General features: G+C 36.4%; 2 protein-coding genes across 8 annotated transcripts in view; both read right to left on the bottom strand.

The window, feature by feature from the left end:
- Positions 1–6,579: 6,579 nt before the first annotated feature.
- Positions 6,580–12,468, bottom strand: LOC132051910 (F-box/kelch-repeat protein SKIP30). Of its 5 annotated transcripts, none has more exons than XM_059443182.1 (4): positions 12,131–12,468; positions 9,715–9,829; positions 9,594–9,637; positions 6,580–7,899 (listed from the first exon to the last, which is right to left on the bottom strand). In XM_059443182.1, the coding sequence occupies exon 4, from the start codon at positions 7,826–7,828 to the stop codon at positions 6,791–6,793; it is 1,038 nt and encodes a 345-aa protein (XP_059299165.1). In that variant the 5' UTR covers positions 7,829–7,899; positions 9,594–9,637; positions 9,715–9,829; positions 12,131–12,468; the 3' UTR covers positions 6,580–6,790. The 5 variants fall into 5 exon arrangements, with proteins under 5 accessions (XP_059299165.1, XP_059299175.1, XP_059299158.1 ...); XM_059443192.1 differs by having other exon boundaries at positions 9,719–9,829; XM_059443175.1 differs by having other exon boundaries at positions 12,176–12,468.
- Positions 12,469–14,030: 1,562 nt separating this feature from the next.
- The window catches only part of LOC132051938 (non-specific lipid transfer protein GPI-anchored 5-like), an 86,466-nt gene continuing 77,551 nt past the window's right edge, over positions 14,031–22,945 (bottom strand). The window contains exons 2-4 of one of the 3 annotated variants that reach the window (XR_009413920.1): positions 15,354–15,611; positions 14,674–14,718; positions 14,031–14,549 (exon numbers count right to left, since the gene is read on the bottom strand). Coding sequence is in view for 2 of the 3 variants with exons in the window: in XM_059443219.1 (XP_059299202.1) it covers positions 14,422–14,549; positions 14,674–14,718; positions 15,354–15,654 (474 nt within the window). In the remaining variant the exon portion in view is untranslated. Of the gene's footprint in view, positions 14,550–14,673; positions 14,719–15,353; positions 15,978–22,945 lie in introns of those variants that run through there. The other 2 variants (XM_059443219.1, XM_059443227.1) reach the window with 2 other exon arrangements.

Here is a 22,945-nt window from a genome sequence, read left to right as displayed (position 1 = left end):
AGCGCTCAATCTACCGCAGGTCTCCCTCCGTACGTCCGGGACTTGCAGCACGAAATGCAACATCCCGTAGGATGGGAAGGTCAGTACGGATAAAAGTACTGAGTATGTAAGGAAGGGAATCAATAACAAGAGTAAGACAGAAATATAAAGAGGATAGAAGGAACCTGAGCCATCTAAGAACGTACAATATGCAATGCATGAGTTTAAAAATCATATGTAAGTATATACATATATATAAATAGTATCATCATCTTAACGTACCAGGCCTTTTCAGGACTCGGTGTGTAACGTACCCGGCCTTTTCAGGACTCGGTATGTAATACCAACTGATCAGTGGTTGCACAATAGGTGTCGTACGACTATAGCGCGGCTCGGTGTAGTAAAATAGTGCATACATACATACATATATATATATATATATATATATATATATATATACACATATATATATATACATATACATATATATATAATGCATGAGGAGCCAATGAACTAACATCGGGCCTTTCGGAGTGACGTAAAGTCGTAACCTCCGAATGAATTATAGAATTCGTATCGAACCCAAGGAAATAACTTAATGATGATAAACATGATAATATTTCAAGAATCAATTAAATAATTAAGGCATTAAGATTGAAATACATAGCATAGGAATGGAGTGAATTTGTTAGGGAACGCTCATGTTCATGTTCTAATTGGATTCGTGCCAAAGAAAGAGGGAAACGAACACCTTACATACCTTATTCGTCAAGCCACCACTCAAAGGGATCCTTTATTCCGATGCTTTCTCTTCACCCGAACATAAATTCAAAAATATATCCTTAATCATACCTCCATTATGTTCATACATCAACTTAGATGAGTTGTATATCGAAGAATAATTCGGGCTATGAGAATTCAGGCAGTATTTCCCCTATATCATCGACTTCCTTCAATCCTCAAAACAACTCCCTAAACCACAATAAAACACCATTATTATTCTCATAACAAGATTATGCTCAAAACATGCTAATAATTATAGCTCAAGTTAATTTACAACTCAAAATATCATCAAATGCATATTTGAACTTTTCCTCCAATTTCTTCTCCTCAAATCTTAACATAATTACCAAACAAACTCATAAACATGAAACTAAGATGGAATCTTACCTCAAAATGCAAGAACACTTCAATTCCAAGGTTAATCCACCTTAAAATACCTTCCCAATCTTTTACAAGAAGAAAAGATAAGTTTAAACCTCACTTTGAAACCCTAAGCACCTTAATCCTCACTTTGATCTTTGCTCTTGTCTTGGAAAATTGTTTGAATATGTTTTGGAGAGGTTTTTAGAGCTTTCTTGAGCTTGGGGTTATGTCTAAAATGTTTAAAATGAAGAGGGGTCATCATACTTAAATTCTGGAAATTTCCACCGACTTTGTATTATATGGTTCGTATAATATTATATGGTTCGTATAAGTTGGTCGTATAAAAATACGGTTCGTATAACTCGTTCGTATAATATTATATGGGTCGTGTAATTGGCCTCGTATCTCAGATTTGCAATCAGTCAGTTGCATTGGAAAGGAAACTTCCTGAACTTCAATTTACATAGGTTATGAGCTCCGTAACTCCTCATATTCTAGGAGATATACCTCTCTCAATTTGGACCAAAAATATTTGTCCAAAATCCTGCCAAGTTTTTCCCAAAATTTTAACAAACTTATTTCCTTTATTCCACTTGATCCTTTATTCCACTTGATCCCTAAACCTTTAGACACTTGCTTAACACTTATTAAAAGTATTCCTTAACATTATAAGGGTTCCATAACCTCTTCGAGTTCACGTTAGTTTACTTACGACGCAAATGACGCAAAAATTTCGAGGTGTAACAATTTGTGTCATAACCAAATACAACAACTAAGTGAGTTGTTGGAACAACTAAGTGAGTCGTTAGAACAACTAACTTACCTGTTGCAACAAGTAATTTAGTTGTTCCAACAGATGTGTTACTTGTTGGAAACTTGACTTCAGTTATTGTCTATGTCATTTCAAAATGCAACAACTAAGTGAGTTGTTGGAACAAATAACTTACTTGTTGCAACAAGTAAGTAACTTGTTCCAACAAATGTTTTACTTGTTGGAAACAGTAATGTATGAATACCTATTTTCGGGGAAGAATACCCTGCTCCATCTGTGGAATCCAACACGTTCAAGATGTTCGGTGGCCCCGAGGACGAGATCTGCGATTTGATTGAAATGGTCATTGAACTCATCTATATTGTACGATTTTGCTGCTTTATAAAACTGAGATACGATCTTCGTATTGTGAAAGCTAGTTCGGAGATATTCCCCAAGATGCTTCATGCAACAACCATAATGAGATAAAGGAAAGACAGTTGAAACCGCCTTTTTGATACTTGGATGCCTATCAGAAATTATGCACAACTCTATGGTATCATCTACAAAGCTTCTCATTTGTTCAAAAAAATATTTGTATGAGGCATCATACTCCTTGTCCACTGCACAAAATGCCACAGGAAAAACATGATTCTCCGCATCTTGTGCCACGGCTGACAACAACACTCTTTCATACTTGCTCTTCAAGAATGTCTCATCGACAGCTATGACTTTTCTCATTTGTGCAAAACCAAGCATCCAAGCCTTGTAGGCTACAAAAAATTACTTGAACTTCCCATTGTCATCAGCCTTCAGTGCCGTCTTATTTTCTGGATTTGCGGAGCGAAGCATATAACGGTACGCATGAAGCACCGCATACCTATGCTCATGTGTCCCCCTTGTCAAAGCCTTTGCAATCTCCATGCCCTTCCAGACCTTCTAATAACTTACCTTACAACCCAATTACGTACGGAATGATTGGCTCGTATCTTTTTCGATGGGCGTTTACCGTCGAAACCTATCTTTGAAGTATTCACCAATGACTTTCGCCGTGACGTGTGGATTATGGCTAGTAATATGCTCGAACCACATGTGTGATACTTTACGTAGGTTGTAATGAGAATCCGTCGAACTTAAAAGCTTCATAGCCCTCAGCCACCACTTGCACTCCGGATGTACACATCTAAAGCAGTACACAGTGCGCGAATTGATAACCTTCTTGAGTGTAAAATCTTTCTTCACTCAAGTAAGTTTCAACATAGTTGCTGTTGTTCCTTGTTCTTGAATGACATTCCTTTATAAAAGCCTGTTTCATCATCTTGAACATGGCTGCACTGTGAAGATTATGCAGCACACGGTGTATTACTCGCAACTTCGGGTGTAGGAATCGACTCACCCCCACTTCCATTATCTGGAATATCCATATTCATATCCACTCCATCCAATTTATCATTTAACACATCTTGTTGGTCTTAACCTAAACTACGGTTCTCTACCGGGCTTCCAACCACGTATACCCTTAAAATGGGCCTGGCTACGTCATTCAAATAAGTACGCAAAGTGATGGCAAGATCTTTCGGTTCACAAGTTAATTCTTAATAAGTGATGATTAAGTTCACAAAATCATCAAACACAACATCTCTTTGGACAGTTATCGCTATCGTCTCTAACATGTGACTACCCTTCCATCGCCAAATATATCGATTGTTCTTCTCGATCCATTCGCTATGGAAATCAACACTTATTGTTATTGAGTCCCCCATTAATGGTACCTGAATATATTTTGTTTTTTAAAAAAGAGTCATGATAGTATAGTAACAAAATGTAATAACTTAATGACTTGTTGGAACAAATGAATCAGGTGTTGCAACAAGTACTATACTTGTTGCAACAACTAACTAATCTGTTGAGTCGGCTTCGATTTTGGAGTTGTTTCATCCAAAAAACAGGTTGAAGATGTCCAACGGATAAGTGAGTTGTTGCGGGTAATCCACTTGCGGTAACTAACTAATACGCGATTTGAGTTAGCTTCGGCTTTTTTAGGTTATTTAGGAAAGCTGAATCAACGGATCGATGAGTTGTTGTAACAAGTAAACTACTTGTGCAACGGAGTACACTACTTGCAACAACTCCCAAATCTGTTGCAACTTATTCATACGACGTATTTAGCAACAATTAGTATAGAAGTTGCAACAACTATATAATTTGTTGTAATTGTGGCAGCAACTACAACAGCTGTTGCATAAACTACAATAGTTGTTGCAGAAACTACAATAGTTGATGCAAAAATTTAGAAGCTCTTATACAGCAGATTTAGCACTTGTTGCAACAAGTACAATTGATACTGTAAGTTGTTGGAAAATCAGCAGTAAAACCCAGATAAATAATTGAAACAAAACGACAATATTTTACTTACCAAATGAGCGGAAATCAACATGAAAGTAATGCCCGGTAAAAAATTGCAAAATCTGGTGGTTTCGATTTTTTCTTTGTTGAGCAAATTCTTCAAAATGGCGTAGCAATGGAAGAAAAAGAAGAAGAAGAAGAAGAAGAAGAAGAAGAAGAAGAAGAAGAAGAAGAAGAAGAAGAAGAAGAAGAAGCGAGGAAGACGTGTAGTTATGAAGTAATGCTCGAGATAAATGGCACGAAATCAATCCAGCCACAAAATTGCAAAATCTGATGGCAAATTCTTCAAAATAGCGCAACAATGGAAGAAGAAGAAGCAGGGGAAGCAACAAAGAATGGAGGGAAAAAGAATGGGAACAGGCGGATGGAGAAGAAGGAGGAAGAAGAAGACAAAGAATGGAGGGAAAAGAGTAAAAACGGGTGCAGCTATTGGCGAAGGAGGAAGAAGAAGAAGAAGAAGAAGAAGAAGAATGGAGGGAAAAGAGCAAAAACGGGTGCAGCCATTGACGCCTTTTTTTTTTTGACCCATTTTGGTATTTTAGGGTTTATATTGGCTGGGTAAAAGTGTTAAAAATAAAACTTGGGGGAAAAGTGTTAAAAATAAAGCTTAGGGTCAAAGTGTTAAAAACGAAACTTTTGGGCAAGTCCAAAACTCCTTAATCACTAATAAAAAAATATCACCTCTACACAATAATTAAAACTTGAGTCACCTCTACTTAATTTTAAAAATTAAGGTCACCTATAATTAAATGGCCTAAATAACTCTGGGTTCACTGTTTGAGCACGAGGATTCCACGTGAAGGACAGGTTCGATTTTGAGCCCGTTTGGATTGGCTTATAAGTTGGCTTATAATTTTATTTTTGAGGTTGGGTGGCCCATTTTCAAAGTAATTTTGTGCTTAAAATAAACTCAAAAAAATAGTGGACATTTAATATACAAAAACATAAAGTGAAAGCAATTTATAAACCAAAAAAAATAAGTTAGAATCACACATTATTTTTTAAAACATATGGCTATTATGAAACAAAAAACTTTAAAAAAAAGCCCAAATCTAAACAGGCTCTTTGTCTTGATCCCAAAGCTCATACAGTTCTTTTGTGCTTTTCTCTTTTTGTTTTTTTATCAAATTTTTGTTGTCCTTCGCACATCACAATCCAAACGGTACTATTTATTTCCTTTTTTGGCCGTTTACTTTTTCTTCTTCCCTTAATTTCTTTTATTTTCTTTATTTTTGTTTCCCCTCTCTCTTGGTCCTTTTCGAAGTCCCATCTTGTTTTATTCATTTCTCAAACTTAAATCTTTGCTTACCTTTTCTTTTCTTAGGTCTTCAAATTTTATGTGAATTGCTATTTTATCCCTTTTCCATTTTCATCACTCTTATGTTATTTCTCCCCCTTATATACAAAATTCTCTAAAGCGATGATGTCGGCGAGACATAGTATTCTAACTATTGTACTGTCCTTAGCAAATTTAACCAGTTTATTAACTCCTCACACACTTTGTTATACGTTCCTTTTATGGTTCGAAAAATCTTTTGTTAAAAATTCTAATCCCAGTTAGATGTTTCAGCTTAAAGAGAGGTTATGTTCATGTGATCCCGTGCTAGCATTAAATAAAAGAAAGGTCCTTATGAATTGAGTAACAAGAGTAGTAACTCGAGTACTGATCTACTGATAAATCAATCGTTATGACCAACTGATTGCCCAGATTCATGATATGCATCCAAATTCAATTTCATATATAACTGATACTACCACTTGTTCGGATTCCCCTTAACAGAATGCAATGACGCCTCAGCTTGACTCGACGCCATCTAGCAGTGCACTCTTTCCTTTTGCAAGAATGCAATGACGCCCCAACTTGACTCGAGTCTGCAATGACACCGCAGCTTGACTCGACACCATCTAGCAGTGCACTCTTTCCTTTTGCAAGAATGCAATGTCGCCCCAACTTGACTCGAGAACAAGACTGCTTACAACTCACACCAACAACAGCAATAAGCACTCAGGCTGATTGAAATGGCAAGCCAAGAGATTTATGGTTACTCCTCACATAACACTGATACCAGCATGAGACATCCTAATTTACCTATTTAAGGTTAGATGTCCAAAGCAATTCACTGCTAAACTAAGCCCTTTTAGTGCTTTGGTAGATTAAGGTAGTAACAATTAGAAATACTATAATTTAGAATCTCAATTGCCCATCCTGTGGTTGAACTATGATTTTGTTTATCCTAATACATGAATATTTCTTGATTTGGCGCTAACAGAAAAAGACCAAAAAGATTTAGGTTCACTTTGCTGACAATAGACAAAACATACCCATTGCTTATAGAAAAGAATCAAGCAGAGCAACAAACTAATTTATCTCCATACAGACAACACAAGGAAACGAAAATTTTGAGAAACGAAACCTCCTTGATGCAAATACGTGTATTTTTCATGCTAAAAATCGCCAGCATTCAAGGTATCGAAAACTGCAATGGAATTCGATCCATTATACATGACCTATAGTCTAATCTGCGTGCAGCCAAGGACCGTACCTCTACACCTTGTCATTGGAGTAACTTGACGCCACACTTGCCTCTCACTCCCAAGTGTCAGAACATCAACATCAGACAGCAATTTAATGTCCCAATTCCATCGCTCGGGTCCAATAACCCCTCCAACAATATAGATATCATCTCCCAGACCTATCATTGCAAATCCAATTCTTCTACGGAACTCAGATGCTGAAACTACCATCTTCCTTGTTTCTCTTTCCTGCCTGTAAATGAGCCAATGACTCAGTACATAAAGCTCTCCCTTAACAACAGCCATCGGGCCTTGGAGCCAACCATACTCATGCACGGTCCAACCCTGTTTCACGTTTTCCAAAACCTGAACGGTTGACAAACCTTTGTGCAATACGTGAACTTTACCGCCAATAACCACTCCTGAGCATGCAGAGTTGTGTGTGTGATGGAGATCAGGGATTGGATCCCAAACATTCTTCTCGGGATCATAGATTTCTGCTCTACAAATTGACTTTCTGCAGTTAGTAAAACCCCCTGCAACAACTATCTTCCCATCAAACACACAACAAGCGAACATGGCTCGAGGCACAATCATAGACGTGCAGAGACTCCATTCTCGGGTCACGGGGTCATATGACCAGACCTCATCAGTGGCAAAACTTCCATCTTGGTCACCAGTCAATGGATCCACGGCATCGCTACCACCACCTAGAACAAAGAGTTTTCCAGCAGTAGAAACCACACCAAAGTGAGCAAGATGTCTGATGTTTGAGGGAAGAAGTGGCAGGGTAATCCAAAGATCACGCATAGGATCGTAAAGTTGCCATATATTATCAGGGTCGAAGGCGCAGACACATAAAAATTCTTCAGATGAATTAACCTCCTTTCTTGCCTTGAATAGTTCACTACTTCGAATAGCAGCTCGCCAGGAATGGGAAACAAGTTCTAACTTGGGATGAAGATATAGCGGAACCCGTGCAAGACACCTTAAGGCAACAGCATCAGGAAGCCCTTCAATGAGTACAGACATTACTACCAAGCTTGCATCTACCTCAATAATACTGAACCAACAGTGATAAAATTTCTTGTTTGAAAGTCAACCTGAAAAACAAAGAAATTAATGTAGAGATATAGAACAGACATTATAAACCATACAACTACTAGAATAAAGAGCAGGATATAACAGCATGATTTCAACTTGTTTGTACTGAAAATGCAAAATGTCAAAGGCCTGGAAAGCATCTCTGTTGCAGAGTCATATTTAGTCAAACATTATCCCTTTTTCTATAAGCCAAATATTATATGTTCTGTATCTATGACCTCCACAATATTTTTAAAGAGAAGAAAATCTTTTAAGCAGAGAACTTAAGAAGCTACTGTAACAAGTAATTGATGTGTCCAACTAATTCTCCTGACTTTCTCCAAGCAATGCAGCCCTACACGAAGTAGCTACAAAGTTTAAAACTGTACCAAGTTTCATTGTGATTAAGGGCTTATTGGAGTGATGCAAGTTGTAAACTTGTTCCATAATTAAATGCCACTTCAAAATGCCAACCCAATGACCAATGATTGATAGCCTTTATTTCCATCACTGAAAGGTTTCATCAAAAGTAGCGTACTTCAATATTATGTAAAATAAAGAAATAGCAACTTTGAGTTGATATTTTTTCCTACTTCCAAACCAGAAATGCTTGTCGTTTAATTTTTTTTCAAGAGTTGATGGTTACACCTCATGAGTTCCGAATGTTCAAAAAAAATTAAGCACAATCCATGACTGGAGAAACTGTATCTTTTTTTCTTTGAGCAGTAGTTGGAATAAATGAATCTTTACAGTATCTCTCCATATGTATCACAGTCTGATAGATTCACAATATATTTGCTAAAAAAGATCCCGATAAGACTTCTAGCTGACCCCATTTCTCAATGCGTAGACAACTTACTATGCCTTAAAAATGCCCATCTTACAAAAGCATACAACTGCATTTTAGCGAACACCTCCAAGCAGCTAGATATACATAACCAAATGTGCGTGCCAACCTGATCTCTCAAAAAAAAAAAAAAAATCGGAAACCTAGAGATATCATGTAATCTACAAACTCTGGTTGTATCTCAACAGGAGCGGAGATAGCACTTAGGGCTCGTTTGGTTAGAAAACAAGTTATCCAGGGATAACTAATCCCATCCAGGGATAACTAATCCCGGGATTAGTTATCCCAGGATTGTTATTCCACCCTCAATGTGGGATAAAAATAACACTCAATCCCGGGATTAGTTATCCCGGGATTTTATTCCAACCAAACGTGGGATAAGGCGGCACTAAATTTTTATCCCAGGACTATTTTTGCTTATCCACCATACCAAACGACCGCTTAGAGTTTAATAGAAAAGGGTGAAAGAGGCAGGATATTCCAAGCAAAACTAGGGAACAACCAAACAGAAAACGTGGAAAACAGTTAAAGTAGAACAATATGGCTACACACAATCAACAACAACATACCCCGTGTAATCCCACAAGTGAGTCTAGGGTGGGTAGAGTGTACGCATACCTTAGCCCTACTTTGTGCAGGTACAGAGGCTATTTCCGATAGACCCTTGGCTCAAGGAAAGCATAAACACAGCAGTAAGGGAAACATAAGCAGTAACAACAGCAGGATAACAAGAAAACCAAAGTATAAGAGACAAGTAGATGGCTAACACAATCCTAAAGTATTAATTTTTTCAATTTGCATTATCCTCTTGTCAATATATTAAGTATGAAAGCAGCTAAAATGTTTTCAATCACTGTAGTCAAATACCTGGGCAAAACCATTTCCCTGTGTGATATCTCCTCAGCTACTTTCTGAATAAACCAAAATAAAAATGTTAAACAAAAAGTTAAAAATACAATCCCGCAATTAACTCTGGTCGTGACATCACCTACAGATGTGAGCACTCTCCTCTTGGTTCCCTTTGATTTCACTTCTCTGCACTGGGTAGTGTAAACAGGAAGTGCAGTAACATGCTAATTAATCCTCCACCAAAATTCAACAAGCTGGATTAACATTTGGGGTGATTAAGCAGACAAACTTCCAATAAAGCTACTATTATAAAATTTCGTATTAAAGCTGAAACGACATAAAACTATAGTCGTATTTTAACTTGGTTAACTTCCCTCAGAAAGAATTAGCCCATTTGGGACAGACCAGATTGAATTGTTGGTCAAATAATTGGAAGGAAGGATTACATTTTGCATTATTACACGTATCTACTTAGGGATTCCCCTTGCTAGTGTCGACATATTAGACAGAGCAACTGCCAGCAAGAAAGAAGAGACCATTAAGACATGGAGAATTCTGTGGTTCTTATAAGAGTGAACCAAGTTTCTCCCAACATTACAGCCCCAAAGCTGAGGAGTTGGTGTCATAACCTTGGAAAGCAAGGTTCGAACTTCAGTAGAGTGTCACCAGGTGGATTCTTCCTGTATGCCCAATGAAGAACTAGCAGGGCAAACAAAAAGATTTGATGCTTGACATTATCCCAAAAAAAAAAAAAAAAAGTTCGGTAAGGATAAATTCCCCAATAAAGCAGCAATTGAACCTTAGAGTAGACATTAACAGTAGTGTAAATTACAAAGGTGGATCCAGAGAGAATTTTTTCTATCTCTGGATCAGGCTTCAGTGATTGATAAGAGAATACTTAAGAAGTGGCCGGCAAACAAAAAGATTAGATGCTTGACAGCCTAAAAGCAAGAAAGCTTGGTAAGGATAAATTGCCAATTGAACCTTCAGAGTAAACATCAACAGTAGTGTAAATTACAGCTAGGAGGAAAAAGGACAGAAGCTAATTGGCTAGCGGCGGCGCTACTGCTGCTATTAGGCAATACAAGATGTTTCCTTCCACAATCACTTTCAAGATTATGCAACTTAAAATGCACAATCTTTAATGGTGTTGGCATTCAAAGCCAAGCAGATTGGAAAATCAACTTAGTTTGCAAGTAAAAACCAAAACCAGCTTCTCAGTTATCAGAAAGAATAAAATTAATACTCATACAGAACAATAACAAGCTAGACCGCAATTTAACTCATTTCTTGAGGCCCCACTATGTGAATTTCACTTATGTGAGCTTCTAATTGTCAATCCTAAGCCTCAAACAGAGGAGCGCTGGCAGTAGGTTGAAAGACAATGTATAGTCTATAGATATAATAAACGAACGGTTAGATGGATGTGGCTGTACGAGATTAAACAAAATTATAAACATTACATCAATATAATGTGCAAGCAGCAGACATGAATGAAAACTTGAGAGGAGGTCACTTGAAATGATTTGGCCATGTTATAGACTTCCAAATGCACCGATTCATAAGTGCCACTATGATGATTGAATGTGTCAAAAGGGATGAGGTAAATCTAAAATCACATGGAAACAAGTTATCTAAAAAGATCGACAGTATTCCATACCCCCTCCATTTCATTCTATGTTTCTTAGTTTGAGTGTTTGACTAGGCACGAAGTTTTAGAACGTAAAGATGACTTTTGAATCTTTGCGGTCTTAAAGTAAGGTATATAACACACCAAAATTTGTTTTTTGAGTTTTGAGTAGCACAATATGCACCAGTGGAGGAAGCAACAGCAACAAATCAAGACTTATTGCTCCAATATAGTAACTGGAGATAAATCTCATACCTTGATGAGAAAAGCCTCAGAAATGGCTACATTGCTAAGTTGCTGCAACTATAGATGTGTTTGTTCATTTGGAAAAGGAAATCAAAATCCATTTCTTTCACCAATCCAGTTAAACATATTCTATAAACTATATCGAAACAGCCTCTCTACCCCACAAAGGTAAGGATAAGGTCTGCGTACACGCCACCCTGAGTCACCAGACCCCACTTGTGGGATCACACGGGGTATGTTATTGAAATTTTTTATGAAGTGATTTTAGCAAAGTATACTAAAAGACACTAAGATGCAAAACGTTCATACATGATTGCATCTATAGATGATCAACAAAGCACTAAAGATCAAATGGATTCCTTCAGCACACAACATACAAACTATCACAATAAAACACAAAATATCAGAACTTTGCAAGGTAAATAGCAAGACTTTGAGCAAACAAAAACACCCAAATCTTAACAAGATGAATCAAATGATGGACAACTGAAAACCCAAATCCTTAACATAAAGAAAGAATTATAAAACAGCAAGAAAAAAAAAAACTTGGGTGTTTCAAAAACTGGGGAAATGGCCAATCTTGATTTTTTTTATTTTTTTTTCAAAATCCACAATTAAGTCCAAAGCAATTTCAATTCCCAATCAATTGATTCGCAATTGAAATTAGATAATCAAATACCTGAACCCTTCAATAATTACAGCTGAAAGAAGATATGGACTATACCTTTCTTGAAAAAAGTATTGATGTGTTTACAAATGAGGAACAAAAAAATCAATTACTGGGTGTTATAGATTTGCCTTGGTTTTGTAAAAAAACAATTGATAAATGGATTTGTGCTTAAGGCAAGTGTTTTAGGACAATTAATACAACGGAGTGTTTTTGGAAAGTATACATGCGGTTACCCTAGGAAATTAAAAGAAGAATAGAATTAGGCACGAAAGGATATTCCAACTCCATCATTTTGTCATTGGTTTGGTTTTTTCTATTCTTTGGACCAAAGGGATAACTTCATCCATACTCCGGCGGTTTTTTTTATTATTATTATTTTTTATTTATTTTTTTTTATAATTACTGCGGAGGTTCTCGTAACAGAACCCATTATAATTATCCTACTAAATTCAAATAACTACAAAATAAAAGGGAAAAGGGCCAAAAAAAAATACTTGAACTATTAGAAAAGGCTAATTTTAGCTTCAGTTACATTTTTAGCACATAATATAATCGTTATTAGTCGACTAATTCAAAACTGCCTCCAACCATTAGTACAAAGGATATTTTTGAATAAAGTAATCTCATAATCTCAAATATAAAATTTTGCCCAATATTTACAATTATTAAGAGCTATTTCCTTTTTAGTCCGTGCCAAAATGAATGACCTCTTTCCTAATTTAAAAACAAATTCACTTTATGAAATGATTTACAACCACACAAATATTCAAGACTTATTTTGAACCACAAGTTTCAAAAGTCTCACTTTTTCTTAAATGTCGCTACAATCAAACGGTCACATAAATTGAAAAATGAAGGATTATAAACAAGTGGCAAATTGTCCCATTTTGAATAGTTCAACGGCAAAATGCATTTCTCTTGTTTTGGAGCAACCGTTAGTAGCGAGGGTAATGTAATGAAAGGCAAGATTGACTAATTTCAAATAGTTCAGCAGTATTTTTAACCCTTTTCCCAAAATAAAATAAGAATTTATACATTATGCGCTGGAATTTAATGTTCTTTTTCGTCTATTAAGCAAATTGATTAATTAACCATGAGAATTTGGGAGCTTTACAGGCAAATCTCTCTTGTTTAACGAGTATAAAGCTACAATTTGATCCTTTTTTTTTTTATGCAGAAACACACTCATTATACTCACGTTCCAACTTCATAAAAGAAAAAGAGAAGTTCAATGTCCATAAATCTTCGTCAAATTGTTTGCTCTTGAGTTAAGGTTTAGGAGTATTACTTTTTACTAGATAGCTAGGGAAATACACGACACCTTTTGCCTGGTAAGTTTGAAAGCTAAAATCAAATTTAAGAGTAAACAGAAATATAAAAGAGCAAAAAAAAAAAAAAAAAAAAAAGGGAACAAAAAGTGGAAAGATGATTGAACTTTTGAGCAATGATTTTCTATCTTTTCCTAGTTAGAATGGTATTTTATGATTGAAAGCGTGATGAGTTTCACAAGTTAAGCCAACCACCTCTTTTTTCTTAGCAATAAGCTTGACATTTTATTTTTTGGTTCTTGCCATATAGGGCATCTTTTTCTTTTTGGATGTATATACATGAACAAAATGGATTTTTTAATTAGGATCAAACTATCGCTTACTTGATACTGTTTGATAGAAAAAGCAAATTGAGTATATCGACAGAGTTAAATCTTATATTCCTTGTTAAAAATACTAAGTGATGTACTCAAGCCCACTAAATCTATATATGTACATAATTACAACTTTACAAACAACAATAACTCTACTAGCAAAATTTGGTAAGAGCAATCATCTTGTAGTTATCAGTTAGGAAGTAGGAAAGTTTGATCTACGGTTTTGCAAGATACAAAGATTCAAGCCATGAAGTGTGTGTAATGTATAATCAGAAAGAACTTTGTTCAATATTTCTGAGAAAATTAATTTCAATAGAGTAAATACAAACCTTTGCCTTGGCCAAAAAACAAATGTTGACTAACAAATTAACAAGATAACCAAAACCAAATTATTCTGACTTCACACACGCACCTTAGATAGTTTCAAGGAAATGGTGTCACTGGCTCTACAAACAAGGCCCAAATTTGTGATGGACAGGTACATCATAAGATCGTGTTGAATATTTAATGAATTTGTAATTATGAATTTATCCTTGCGTAGACACACGAAAGTTTGAGGTAGAAAAAGACATTGTCACAAGAATTTTATTAGTGACAAATTTGTGACAGAAATTAGAAGCATATTTTGTGATGTGTGAGTTTGAGCGCTTGCTTATTATAAGGTGGTGCTTAACATTGTGGTATATGACAAAGAGGCTACAAGGGACAAAAACAGGGAGTATGGCAGCTTCAATGAGTATCCTCTTGATGAATCCCCACTTTGCGAATATCTCGATCCGTCTCCTGCATGTCACCCCCACAAATATATAATTTTCTCACCATTATATTATAAGTGTTGAAATTGGTGTAAAGATAACATGCAAAATGTGGCTTTATTAAGGAGAGCAAGATTTGTTAGTACTCATACCTGAAGGATTAGACGAAGAGACTGGAGAAGCAACTGGGGAAGTAGCTGAAATGTTCATATTTACAGTAAAACATGTTATGCAATATTCTAAATGATTGTTCAACATGATTAGATAAAAATGAAAAAGAACCTTAATAAAAATTAAATGATCAAAAAGAAGGGCACAAATGTCACTACCTCGGGCCAATATTATTTATTTTTTAAGTTTTTTTTTATGACGCGTTAAGAAAATATCTAATAATTTTAATTATTAGAGTATTTGCTTAAACTATCATTTATCTCTATATGAAATGTCTCACTTAATATTATATTGTTGGAGCAGTGAGAGACAAAATTATGGTGCCTAGGGGATTTGAACCCTTGTCAAATTAATGAGGGCACAACAAAGCTTAACTGGTTCCATCTTTGCCGCTGAACCAATAGCCCACTTTTATAAAGGCTTAATTTAATTATATATTTGATGATTCTCAATATAAATACAATGCATTGAAATAGTTGTAAGCTTACCTTTCTAACTCGCACTACATACACTAAATCTGTCCCTAGTTAACGGTAAATTGAAAAAAAAAAAATACATACTTGTTGCTTTTTTAAAACGTCAAATATAGCAAAACAAATTCAATTTGTCAAAAAGACTATAATATTTGAAACGGAAGAAAAAATTGATAAACTTAGCATACCTTTACAAAGGCTAACAGAGGGAGTCCGGACATTACAAGCTTTAGGAAGAGCCAAAGCCAGTGTCTGGTTGACATTAACTCCACTAAAAACCTCACACACGCACTGTTGCCTTGTCTTCACTATAGTGGCCAGCTGAGTGCAACATCCTGATGATGGGCTCGTGGCATTCCCTTCTATGTATTGCAAGCACGGTGCTAACCCAACGATAACTTGTTGGCAATCCGATTGAGCACTCACATGTAATGAAAGAAAAGCCACTGCCACAAAGATTGCACTAATTAAGCTCGCTGATATCTGCATTTTAGTTTCTTTAATAGTTTATTCTATTCAAGTCGAGAGAAGCAATATTTATAAGGGAAAGTGGGGGAAATAAATTAAGGCTTTGCATATGGGGTTATTGTGAATGTGGGTTAACTACTTTTTCCTACTTGATAACGAATAATTAGTAAACAACTATAGATTTTTTTGATGATATCACGTAGACTTCATAATTGAAGATAAGAAAAAAACTAAAGAAGTTGATTTTTGATATGATCTAATTTAAGGTGTTGTGATGGTCAAGGACCACTATTTTTGTCTCCACGTCTCATGGATGGCTTCTAAATTCAGATGGTTTAATTTACTCATTTTTTCTTAGAATGAACGGACTAATGTAAATGTCCTTCAAGAAATCTTATAGTATTATGCAATGTAAATAGAGAAAATTTAACTAAAAGTTACTGTTTAAGTGTTGAAATTAAAAATGGTGACTTTGACTTGGTCAAATGAGATATGGTCCTAACTATAACAATTAAAAACTTGGGGGAAGATTAGATTTTTTCAATTTTTTAAAAAAGTTTTCCCTCTTACTTTTCAATTTCGAAATTTAAATCTTCCTCTCCTTTTTATCTTTTCATATTTTTTTCCTTCTTCCTTCTTCCTTCTTCTTTCTCTCTGCCATTTTTTCTCTTCTCCTCCTTTTTCTTCTTTCTCTCTGCCATTTTTTCTCTTGTTCTCCTCCTCCTTCTTGTCCGTCGTCATCTTCATCTTTTTCATGGCGTATTCTTCTTGTTCTCTTTTTTTTTTCTTTTTCTTATTTTATGGAGAGTTTTGCTTTGGTAGTAAGGATTTTGTGGAGAAATTTGAAAAAAAAAAAAAAAATCAAACCATAAAAAAAAGTCTACAGAAAATCCAACAATTTTCAAAGTTGTTGCAACAATTACTGAAATTTGTTGCAACAACTTCCAACTTTGTTGCAACAACTATTAATATTTGTTGCAACAACTATGAAATTTGTTGCAACAACTCAATATTTGTCGAGTTGTTGCAACAATTATTGAACTTGTTACAACTACTAGAGAAGTTTGTTGTAACAATTTATCAAAGTTGTTGGATTTTCTGTAGAAGGTAAAGGTGGAGGAGAAGGCGGAGCAGAGGGAAAGGAGATAGAAAAAGTGATGGCGGAGATAATGATAGCAGAGGAAAGAGAAGAGGAGGTTGTGGAGGCGGCGGCGGTGCAGAGGAGGAGGTGCCAACGACGGAGGAGGGGGAAGGGGTGGGGTGAGGGGTGAGGGGGAAGGGGAGGGGGAGGGGGGAGGTAGGGGCATTGTGTAAATAATAAAACTTGGGGGCTTTTAAAATTAGTGTCATTAACACTAATCTTAAAAGAATCACCCCTACCTAATAAACTTGTGTCACTCATTCATAATTTTGAAACTAGAAAGTCACCCTTAATTAAGCCCATCATTCTTCTCTTGCACACCAAATATATACTTCATTTATTTCAATTTATATGCAGTAGTTTCATTGAACACAAAATTTTAAAAATAAAACAAAACTTTTGAAATTTATGATATTATATATGTAATAATATTTGTGTGATTTAGAGATTTTTAAATTAGCAGTATTAAATATGTAATATTAACTACTTTTTAAATTTTTAAACACTAAATTATCTTTAAAACGAACGGATAAACGGATAAGGAAATAATATTTTTTACAAAAATGAATGAAGTTTTTGCTTGTAGAAGGCTTAAATTTCGGAACAACTAAGTCAAATACGGAAAATTTTGTTTGCTTAGGGAGATTACGAGTTATGATCACATGGCTGTGATAGGAGGATGCTAATGACCACTTTTGTGGGGCTCCATTTTGATGCGCTAATTAACTGACTAATTAAGGTCAATATCACATTTTGTGTTCCTAGGAAAAATCAAAGCCAAAATAGTCTTTTGGGCCTTAATTTAATGATCTTGAGGGCATCACTCCTTTATGACAAAGAATTTTCTCAGCCAGCTGAAATCTAATGTTTGCTCAAAAGTAGTAAAGGGGAATCAACTCTTTTGATGTCAGCCATAGGAATCAGGCAAAATTGTGTTGCAGCATTTGACAGTTTTATTTCTAAATCCGGCAAAAGTGCTTTGCGACATTAGACCAAACAGGAAGTGTTCACAAACAGAAAATGAAATCAAGGGCCCTCTTCTTTCTGTTGATTTCAAGTACCGACTATTGCGAGTTATTTTAATTCTAATAGCCCAACAAATTATTGCCCTTTAAATTTTTGAGTCAAAGTAGTTTCTCTTATCAGACCTTTCTTTTGGTCTTTCTATCTCTATATTGTTACTTATTTTCTAGGATATTTCATTGTGGTTAATTTGAACCTGAAAGGTCATTTTTTATCAGCCGCCATCCCTATTTCCTCTCTGCCTTAAAAAAAAATAAAAATTTACTGCTCATTTTATTCATCTTCCAAATGCCAATATGAGGCCTTTGAGGGAGTTGTCCTAGTTATTAGCTCCCTTGTTATAATAGAAAAATAGGCATATCTATTCTTGATACAAAACCGAGACGACGTAATTGAGCTAAGGCAAAAATCATTTACTTTACAAGCTATGTAACTGTCTATCAAAGAGGTGGGAGACCTCCAGTTGATCCTACTCCTATTGCTATAGTTAAAATCAGACTTCATCCTTCAGGGGGCTCAAAAGTGATAGTTGCATTTCTTTTGTTAGAAGTGCGGATTGCAGGTAAACTCCATCTGTCTATTGTCATGAGACCTCTTACTATACTAGGTAGTTGTTCAAAAGCATTGAAGTTCTAGGGTTGCTCAAACGTATGACTTAAGGAAGCAAGTTTGTCTGCGACTTGATTTTCTTCCCTAAAACAATCTTTGAGAACCAAATTAACTTGGTTCTTGGCTCTTCTTAGTTCATCCCGAATTTTCCATAGAGGCTTGGAATTTTCATTGACAGCATCTACTAGTAGCTTTAAATCAGTGACCAACAACTATGCACCGTCTAATACCATGTAAGAGGGCTAGTGCTTCTGCTAAGTTGCTGGTCCCTGGCATGGATGAGGTGTCCATGGTGATTTCTGATGACACCACTACTACCACCACACTTGCCTTCTCAGCAGCTATCATCTGAATTCAGTTTGATAGATTTCACTGGAGGTTGAGCCGGCTCACAGTGAAGATCTTCTTGAAGTTGATATTGTAGAAGTTGAGATATACCCCTTTGTTCCAGCTATGATTTCCATGAAAATTATTGAATTGATTCTTGACTACCTATAAAACAAAGGAATGAAATGAGAGATATAAAGCAGTCAAAATTTATAGGTTCATTACCATACGTGACACCTGCAACGACCCGTTTGGTCGTTATAGTGCTTTTGACCTATTTATTCCCGTTGTTCCTTCCTTGAGCCCTATTAGTACAATTTTGACCTGCGGGGATGGGTGGCACAGTTCCCTAGGTAATCGGGCGAGATTTATGATGACTTATGAGAAATAAAACCTTAAAGCGAAAAGCCGTTGACCGATAGTTGACTTTTGGATAAACAGACCTTTTTCGGAAAATTGTCGATTCCGAAAGGTTCGGATGGTCGATTATGACTTGGTAGGAGCGTTTTGGGATGCTGGTTGGAAAGTTGGTTTTTGGCCATTGGGTGTTGACCTGGTCAAATAGACCTCTGTTGGGAATTTTGAGATCACGAGTGAGTCCGTAGCGTATTTTTATGTAGGTTTGCATATCTGGTTTGCATCTGGGAGGTCTCGGGTGATTGTCGGGTTTGGGGAATGAGATAGTGATAAACCAGCAATCTGTTGGTGTTTGATGTCCTACCGGGTCGAGACTTTATGTGCTGTAGCAAACCCGCCTCAGTGAGGCCTGGTCCGCTGGCGCGTGCTAAGTGGATTCGTTGGAATCCGCTCCAGCGGACAGAGCTTCACTGGAGCGGTCAGGGCATCGGGGGAGCGGTCCCACTATCGCTGCGCTGAGAAACGCAGAACAGTATCCTATTTAATGGTAAGTAAAACCCTTCATTTTCTATTCCTACATTTATTACTCCTAAGTGTCTTTAAGGCGAATTGAAGAGGTTCTAAGCAGATTCTTCTTGGGAGCAAGTTCTCTAACCTTGATTTCCTTTATTTACCTTTCTTAAGCATGAATCCATGGTAGAAAATCTACAGAATTTAAGGAAGAAGATGGGTTTTGATGTTTACTTTATCCTTTGATATTTAGATTTCCAATATGAGATTAATTGATGGATTTGACTAATCTAAGCATGGAATTTGATGAATTAGTGGTCAATAGGCTTGAATCTTCCATTATAGTTGATGAATTGAAAGATTGGAAGTTAGTGTTTATACCCAAATTGAGGGTTTTGACTTGAATGATCAAATAGACCAATATTTGAGCTAATTTACCAATTTGAGAGTAGAATTGGACTCCTAGAACCTTGGGGTACCTATTCCATATTTGAAATACCTGTTTTACCCTTGTGGGCCCATTTTTCCTCTTTTACTTAGTTGATTTTGATCCGAACGATTGAATAGCAATATGGGCATTGTTGTTTCTTATTTCTAACCAGTGGCGGATCCAGAATTTTAAGGTCGTGGGTGCTCACTTTGTTAATATAAATACATAATTATTTAAATGTGAAAATTTAAAAAGCTAACAAGAAAACAGCTATTATTACGAAAAAGACTTCTAGTCACAAGTTACATTGAGAAAACTACAGCTAATATTATTATTCTTTTTAGGAAAAACAGTCTTCTAGTTTCTAAGATTCGACAACTTTTCATATTTTGAAGACGCTGAACAATGGCATTATTGCCTATAATTACAACTGTTTTTCACTCTAAAGTTTTCTGAAAAACTATAGTTTTTTGTCGTAATGAAAAATAGAAAAAGTGGGAAAAAAATAAACTAAAAGAAATGGTGGGAAAAGGTCATGATTGAAATGTTACCAGTTAATTAAAAAAAAAAAAGGAAAGATCAAGATTGGAAAGAAAGAAAAAGAAAAGATTGTAAAGAAAGAAAAAGAAGCTAATGTATCTAGTAGTACATGACAGAAGTACTAAGCCTTCTCCTCTCCCCCCCCCCCCCCCCTCCCCCCCCCCAAAAAAAAAAAGCCTCCAAAATCTGTTTCAACCGAGAATCGAATTCTCGGTACTTGTGTGATTGCACGGAACTCTCAGCTTCAGAACCAAAGCACCCATCCAACATTTTTGTATATGGGTGCTTAACCGCTCTTTATATAAGTTCTCTTGTATTTTCTGTCTAAGGATATATATTACGAGTCGGGGTCAATGGGTGCTTGAGCACCGAAACCTACAATGTAGGTCCGCCCCTGTTTCTAACTTAGAATTCGATAATGGATAGACTTTGAGTACTTGGAGGCTCTCCGGAAAGGCAAGGCACAAATTTGATTATTCGTGGCTCCAGCTCGGTAGCCAGGTAGGTTACGACTTACCTTTTGGTTAAATTTCGGTTAGCTACATATGTAGAGTTAGTTACTTTTTAGAAAAGCATGTTACGCCGGGTATGAAGTTGAGATGATTACTTAGGTTTGGTACTATTAATCGGTTTGTGGGCTTATTACCTTCTTTGTGATTTATCAAGTCCATGCCGCGTGATATGATTTGTACTTAGTTGCCATATCAGTGATTATTATACGTTTTCTCTCACTTATCTTGGCATTATCACGGATAAAGGAAAGAATTGACTTAATCAGTATATTGTGATATGTGTCCATGTGTGGCACGATTGGTATTGATATAATTTCACTTGGCATTGATATTGTGCATGAAACCCATCCTTATTATTTTACATGATACATTGATATGAACTGGGACTTGGTAGTGAAGATGATGAGAGAGATGAGTGTCTGATGCCCGAGGTCTTTGCCGAGATCGTGAGAGTGGTACATGGACTTCGCGGGCTCCCGAGTCATGATTATCGAGGCGTGGAGGTATTCCATCCGTAGCATATGTGTACGGAGATTACATTTGGCCAGTGCATTTCATTGCATTGCATATGCATTCATTATTACATTCATATATTTCTTGGATTCTGACTTGATACTACTACACTTGGGTTGTTGTTCTTGGACTGTGTTGTGTTTGTACGATTGCGAGCATGTCTATTCTTCAGTTTCTTTCCTTATATATGTTAGGTAACTGTTGTCGGTCTATCATACCTACCAGTACATAGTGTTTGTACTGATACTACCTTGATGCATTATTTTCTGAGTGCAGAGTTCGTGACAGGCTCTACTTCTTCTCCTCGTGACTGATTCTCGAGGCCCTGCTTCCGAGTGTCTAGGGTGAGCATCTGACGAGCCCGCTGACCGGAGACTCATCTATCCTGTCATTATATTATTCCATTTAGGCAGTTATCTATAACTTACATATTTGTATATTTAGACATTTACGTAGTTGCTCTTATACGAGTCAGACCAGTTCCTTGGGGATTGTATTTTGTATTCTGCACTTATCTTTATTTATGTTTTAGACTTATATTATTACACCTCTCGTTTTTATCTCAAAGAAGTCCTTGGCCTACGGGTCGTCTATGCCCTAAGTATGGAGATCCGTACCCGAGTTTTTCAAATATTAAGTGCCTTAGCCCGTGTGTAGCAAAGCATAAGTACATGTTTCTTGCAATACTACAGGATTAGAAGTTAAACGAATTGAATCGACGTGAATCGATCGCCGGAAAACCCGTGTAACTACCCACATTGTCGGTTGCCGACACGTTGACGAGCCATTGCTGCGGACCGTCGGTTGCCGCAACCTTTGATTTCCGGGGCGTAACGATGGAGCTGAGGACGGCCGTCGACGCATCGACGAGCCGTCGACCCGCAACCATCGGAACCTTCGATCCATCTATAAATATCTAGTCCCACGACTTTATCTCTTATTTTCGGCCCCAAAATCCGTTAAAACCTCTAAATATTTCCTCCGACTACTTTCTATTACATAGGAGGAGTTTAGCAAGATCCAAGCCCGTAAACCCGAGCTAGTGAAGCAAAAGGGTTGTTCCTAGGGTTTCTTTGAATTTGATGAGCTTAGGAATTAGAGTTAGAGCTTGATTCTTGGTATCCTAGGTCCTTCAAGGTATGTATATGATTCTTATCTTTGTGTTGGAGTTATTATCAAGAGTTTTAGTGGTTTTAAGCAAAGGAAATTATAGTTATGAAAGTTGTAAGTTGAATAAGAGTAGAGTTGGGCTTGAAGGTTATTTTGAGGGATGATTTGGAGTAGAATTGATTATATTTTGATATGTAAGTATTGATAATGGTTACAGCAATGCTGTTTATATTTTAGTTA

Source organism: Lycium ferocissimum, chromosome 1, assembly GCF_029784015.1.
Source record: "Lycium ferocissimum isolate CSIRO_LF1 chromosome 1, AGI_CSIRO_Lferr_CH_V1, whole genome shotgun sequence".
In the NCBI taxonomy this organism is placed as follows: domain Eukaryota; kingdom Viridiplantae; phylum Streptophyta; class Magnoliopsida; order Solanales; family Solanaceae; genus Lycium; species Lycium ferocissimum.
Note: the sequence above shows the minus strand (reverse complement) of the source record. Positions and strands in the feature narration are given on the sequence as shown.

Bases quoted from the DNA above. Each gene is read 5' to 3' on its own strand.
- LOC132051910 (XM_059443182.1), bottom strand. From the start codon at position 7,828: ATGTCTGTACTCATTGAAGGGCTTCCTGATGCTGTTGCCTTAAGGTGT.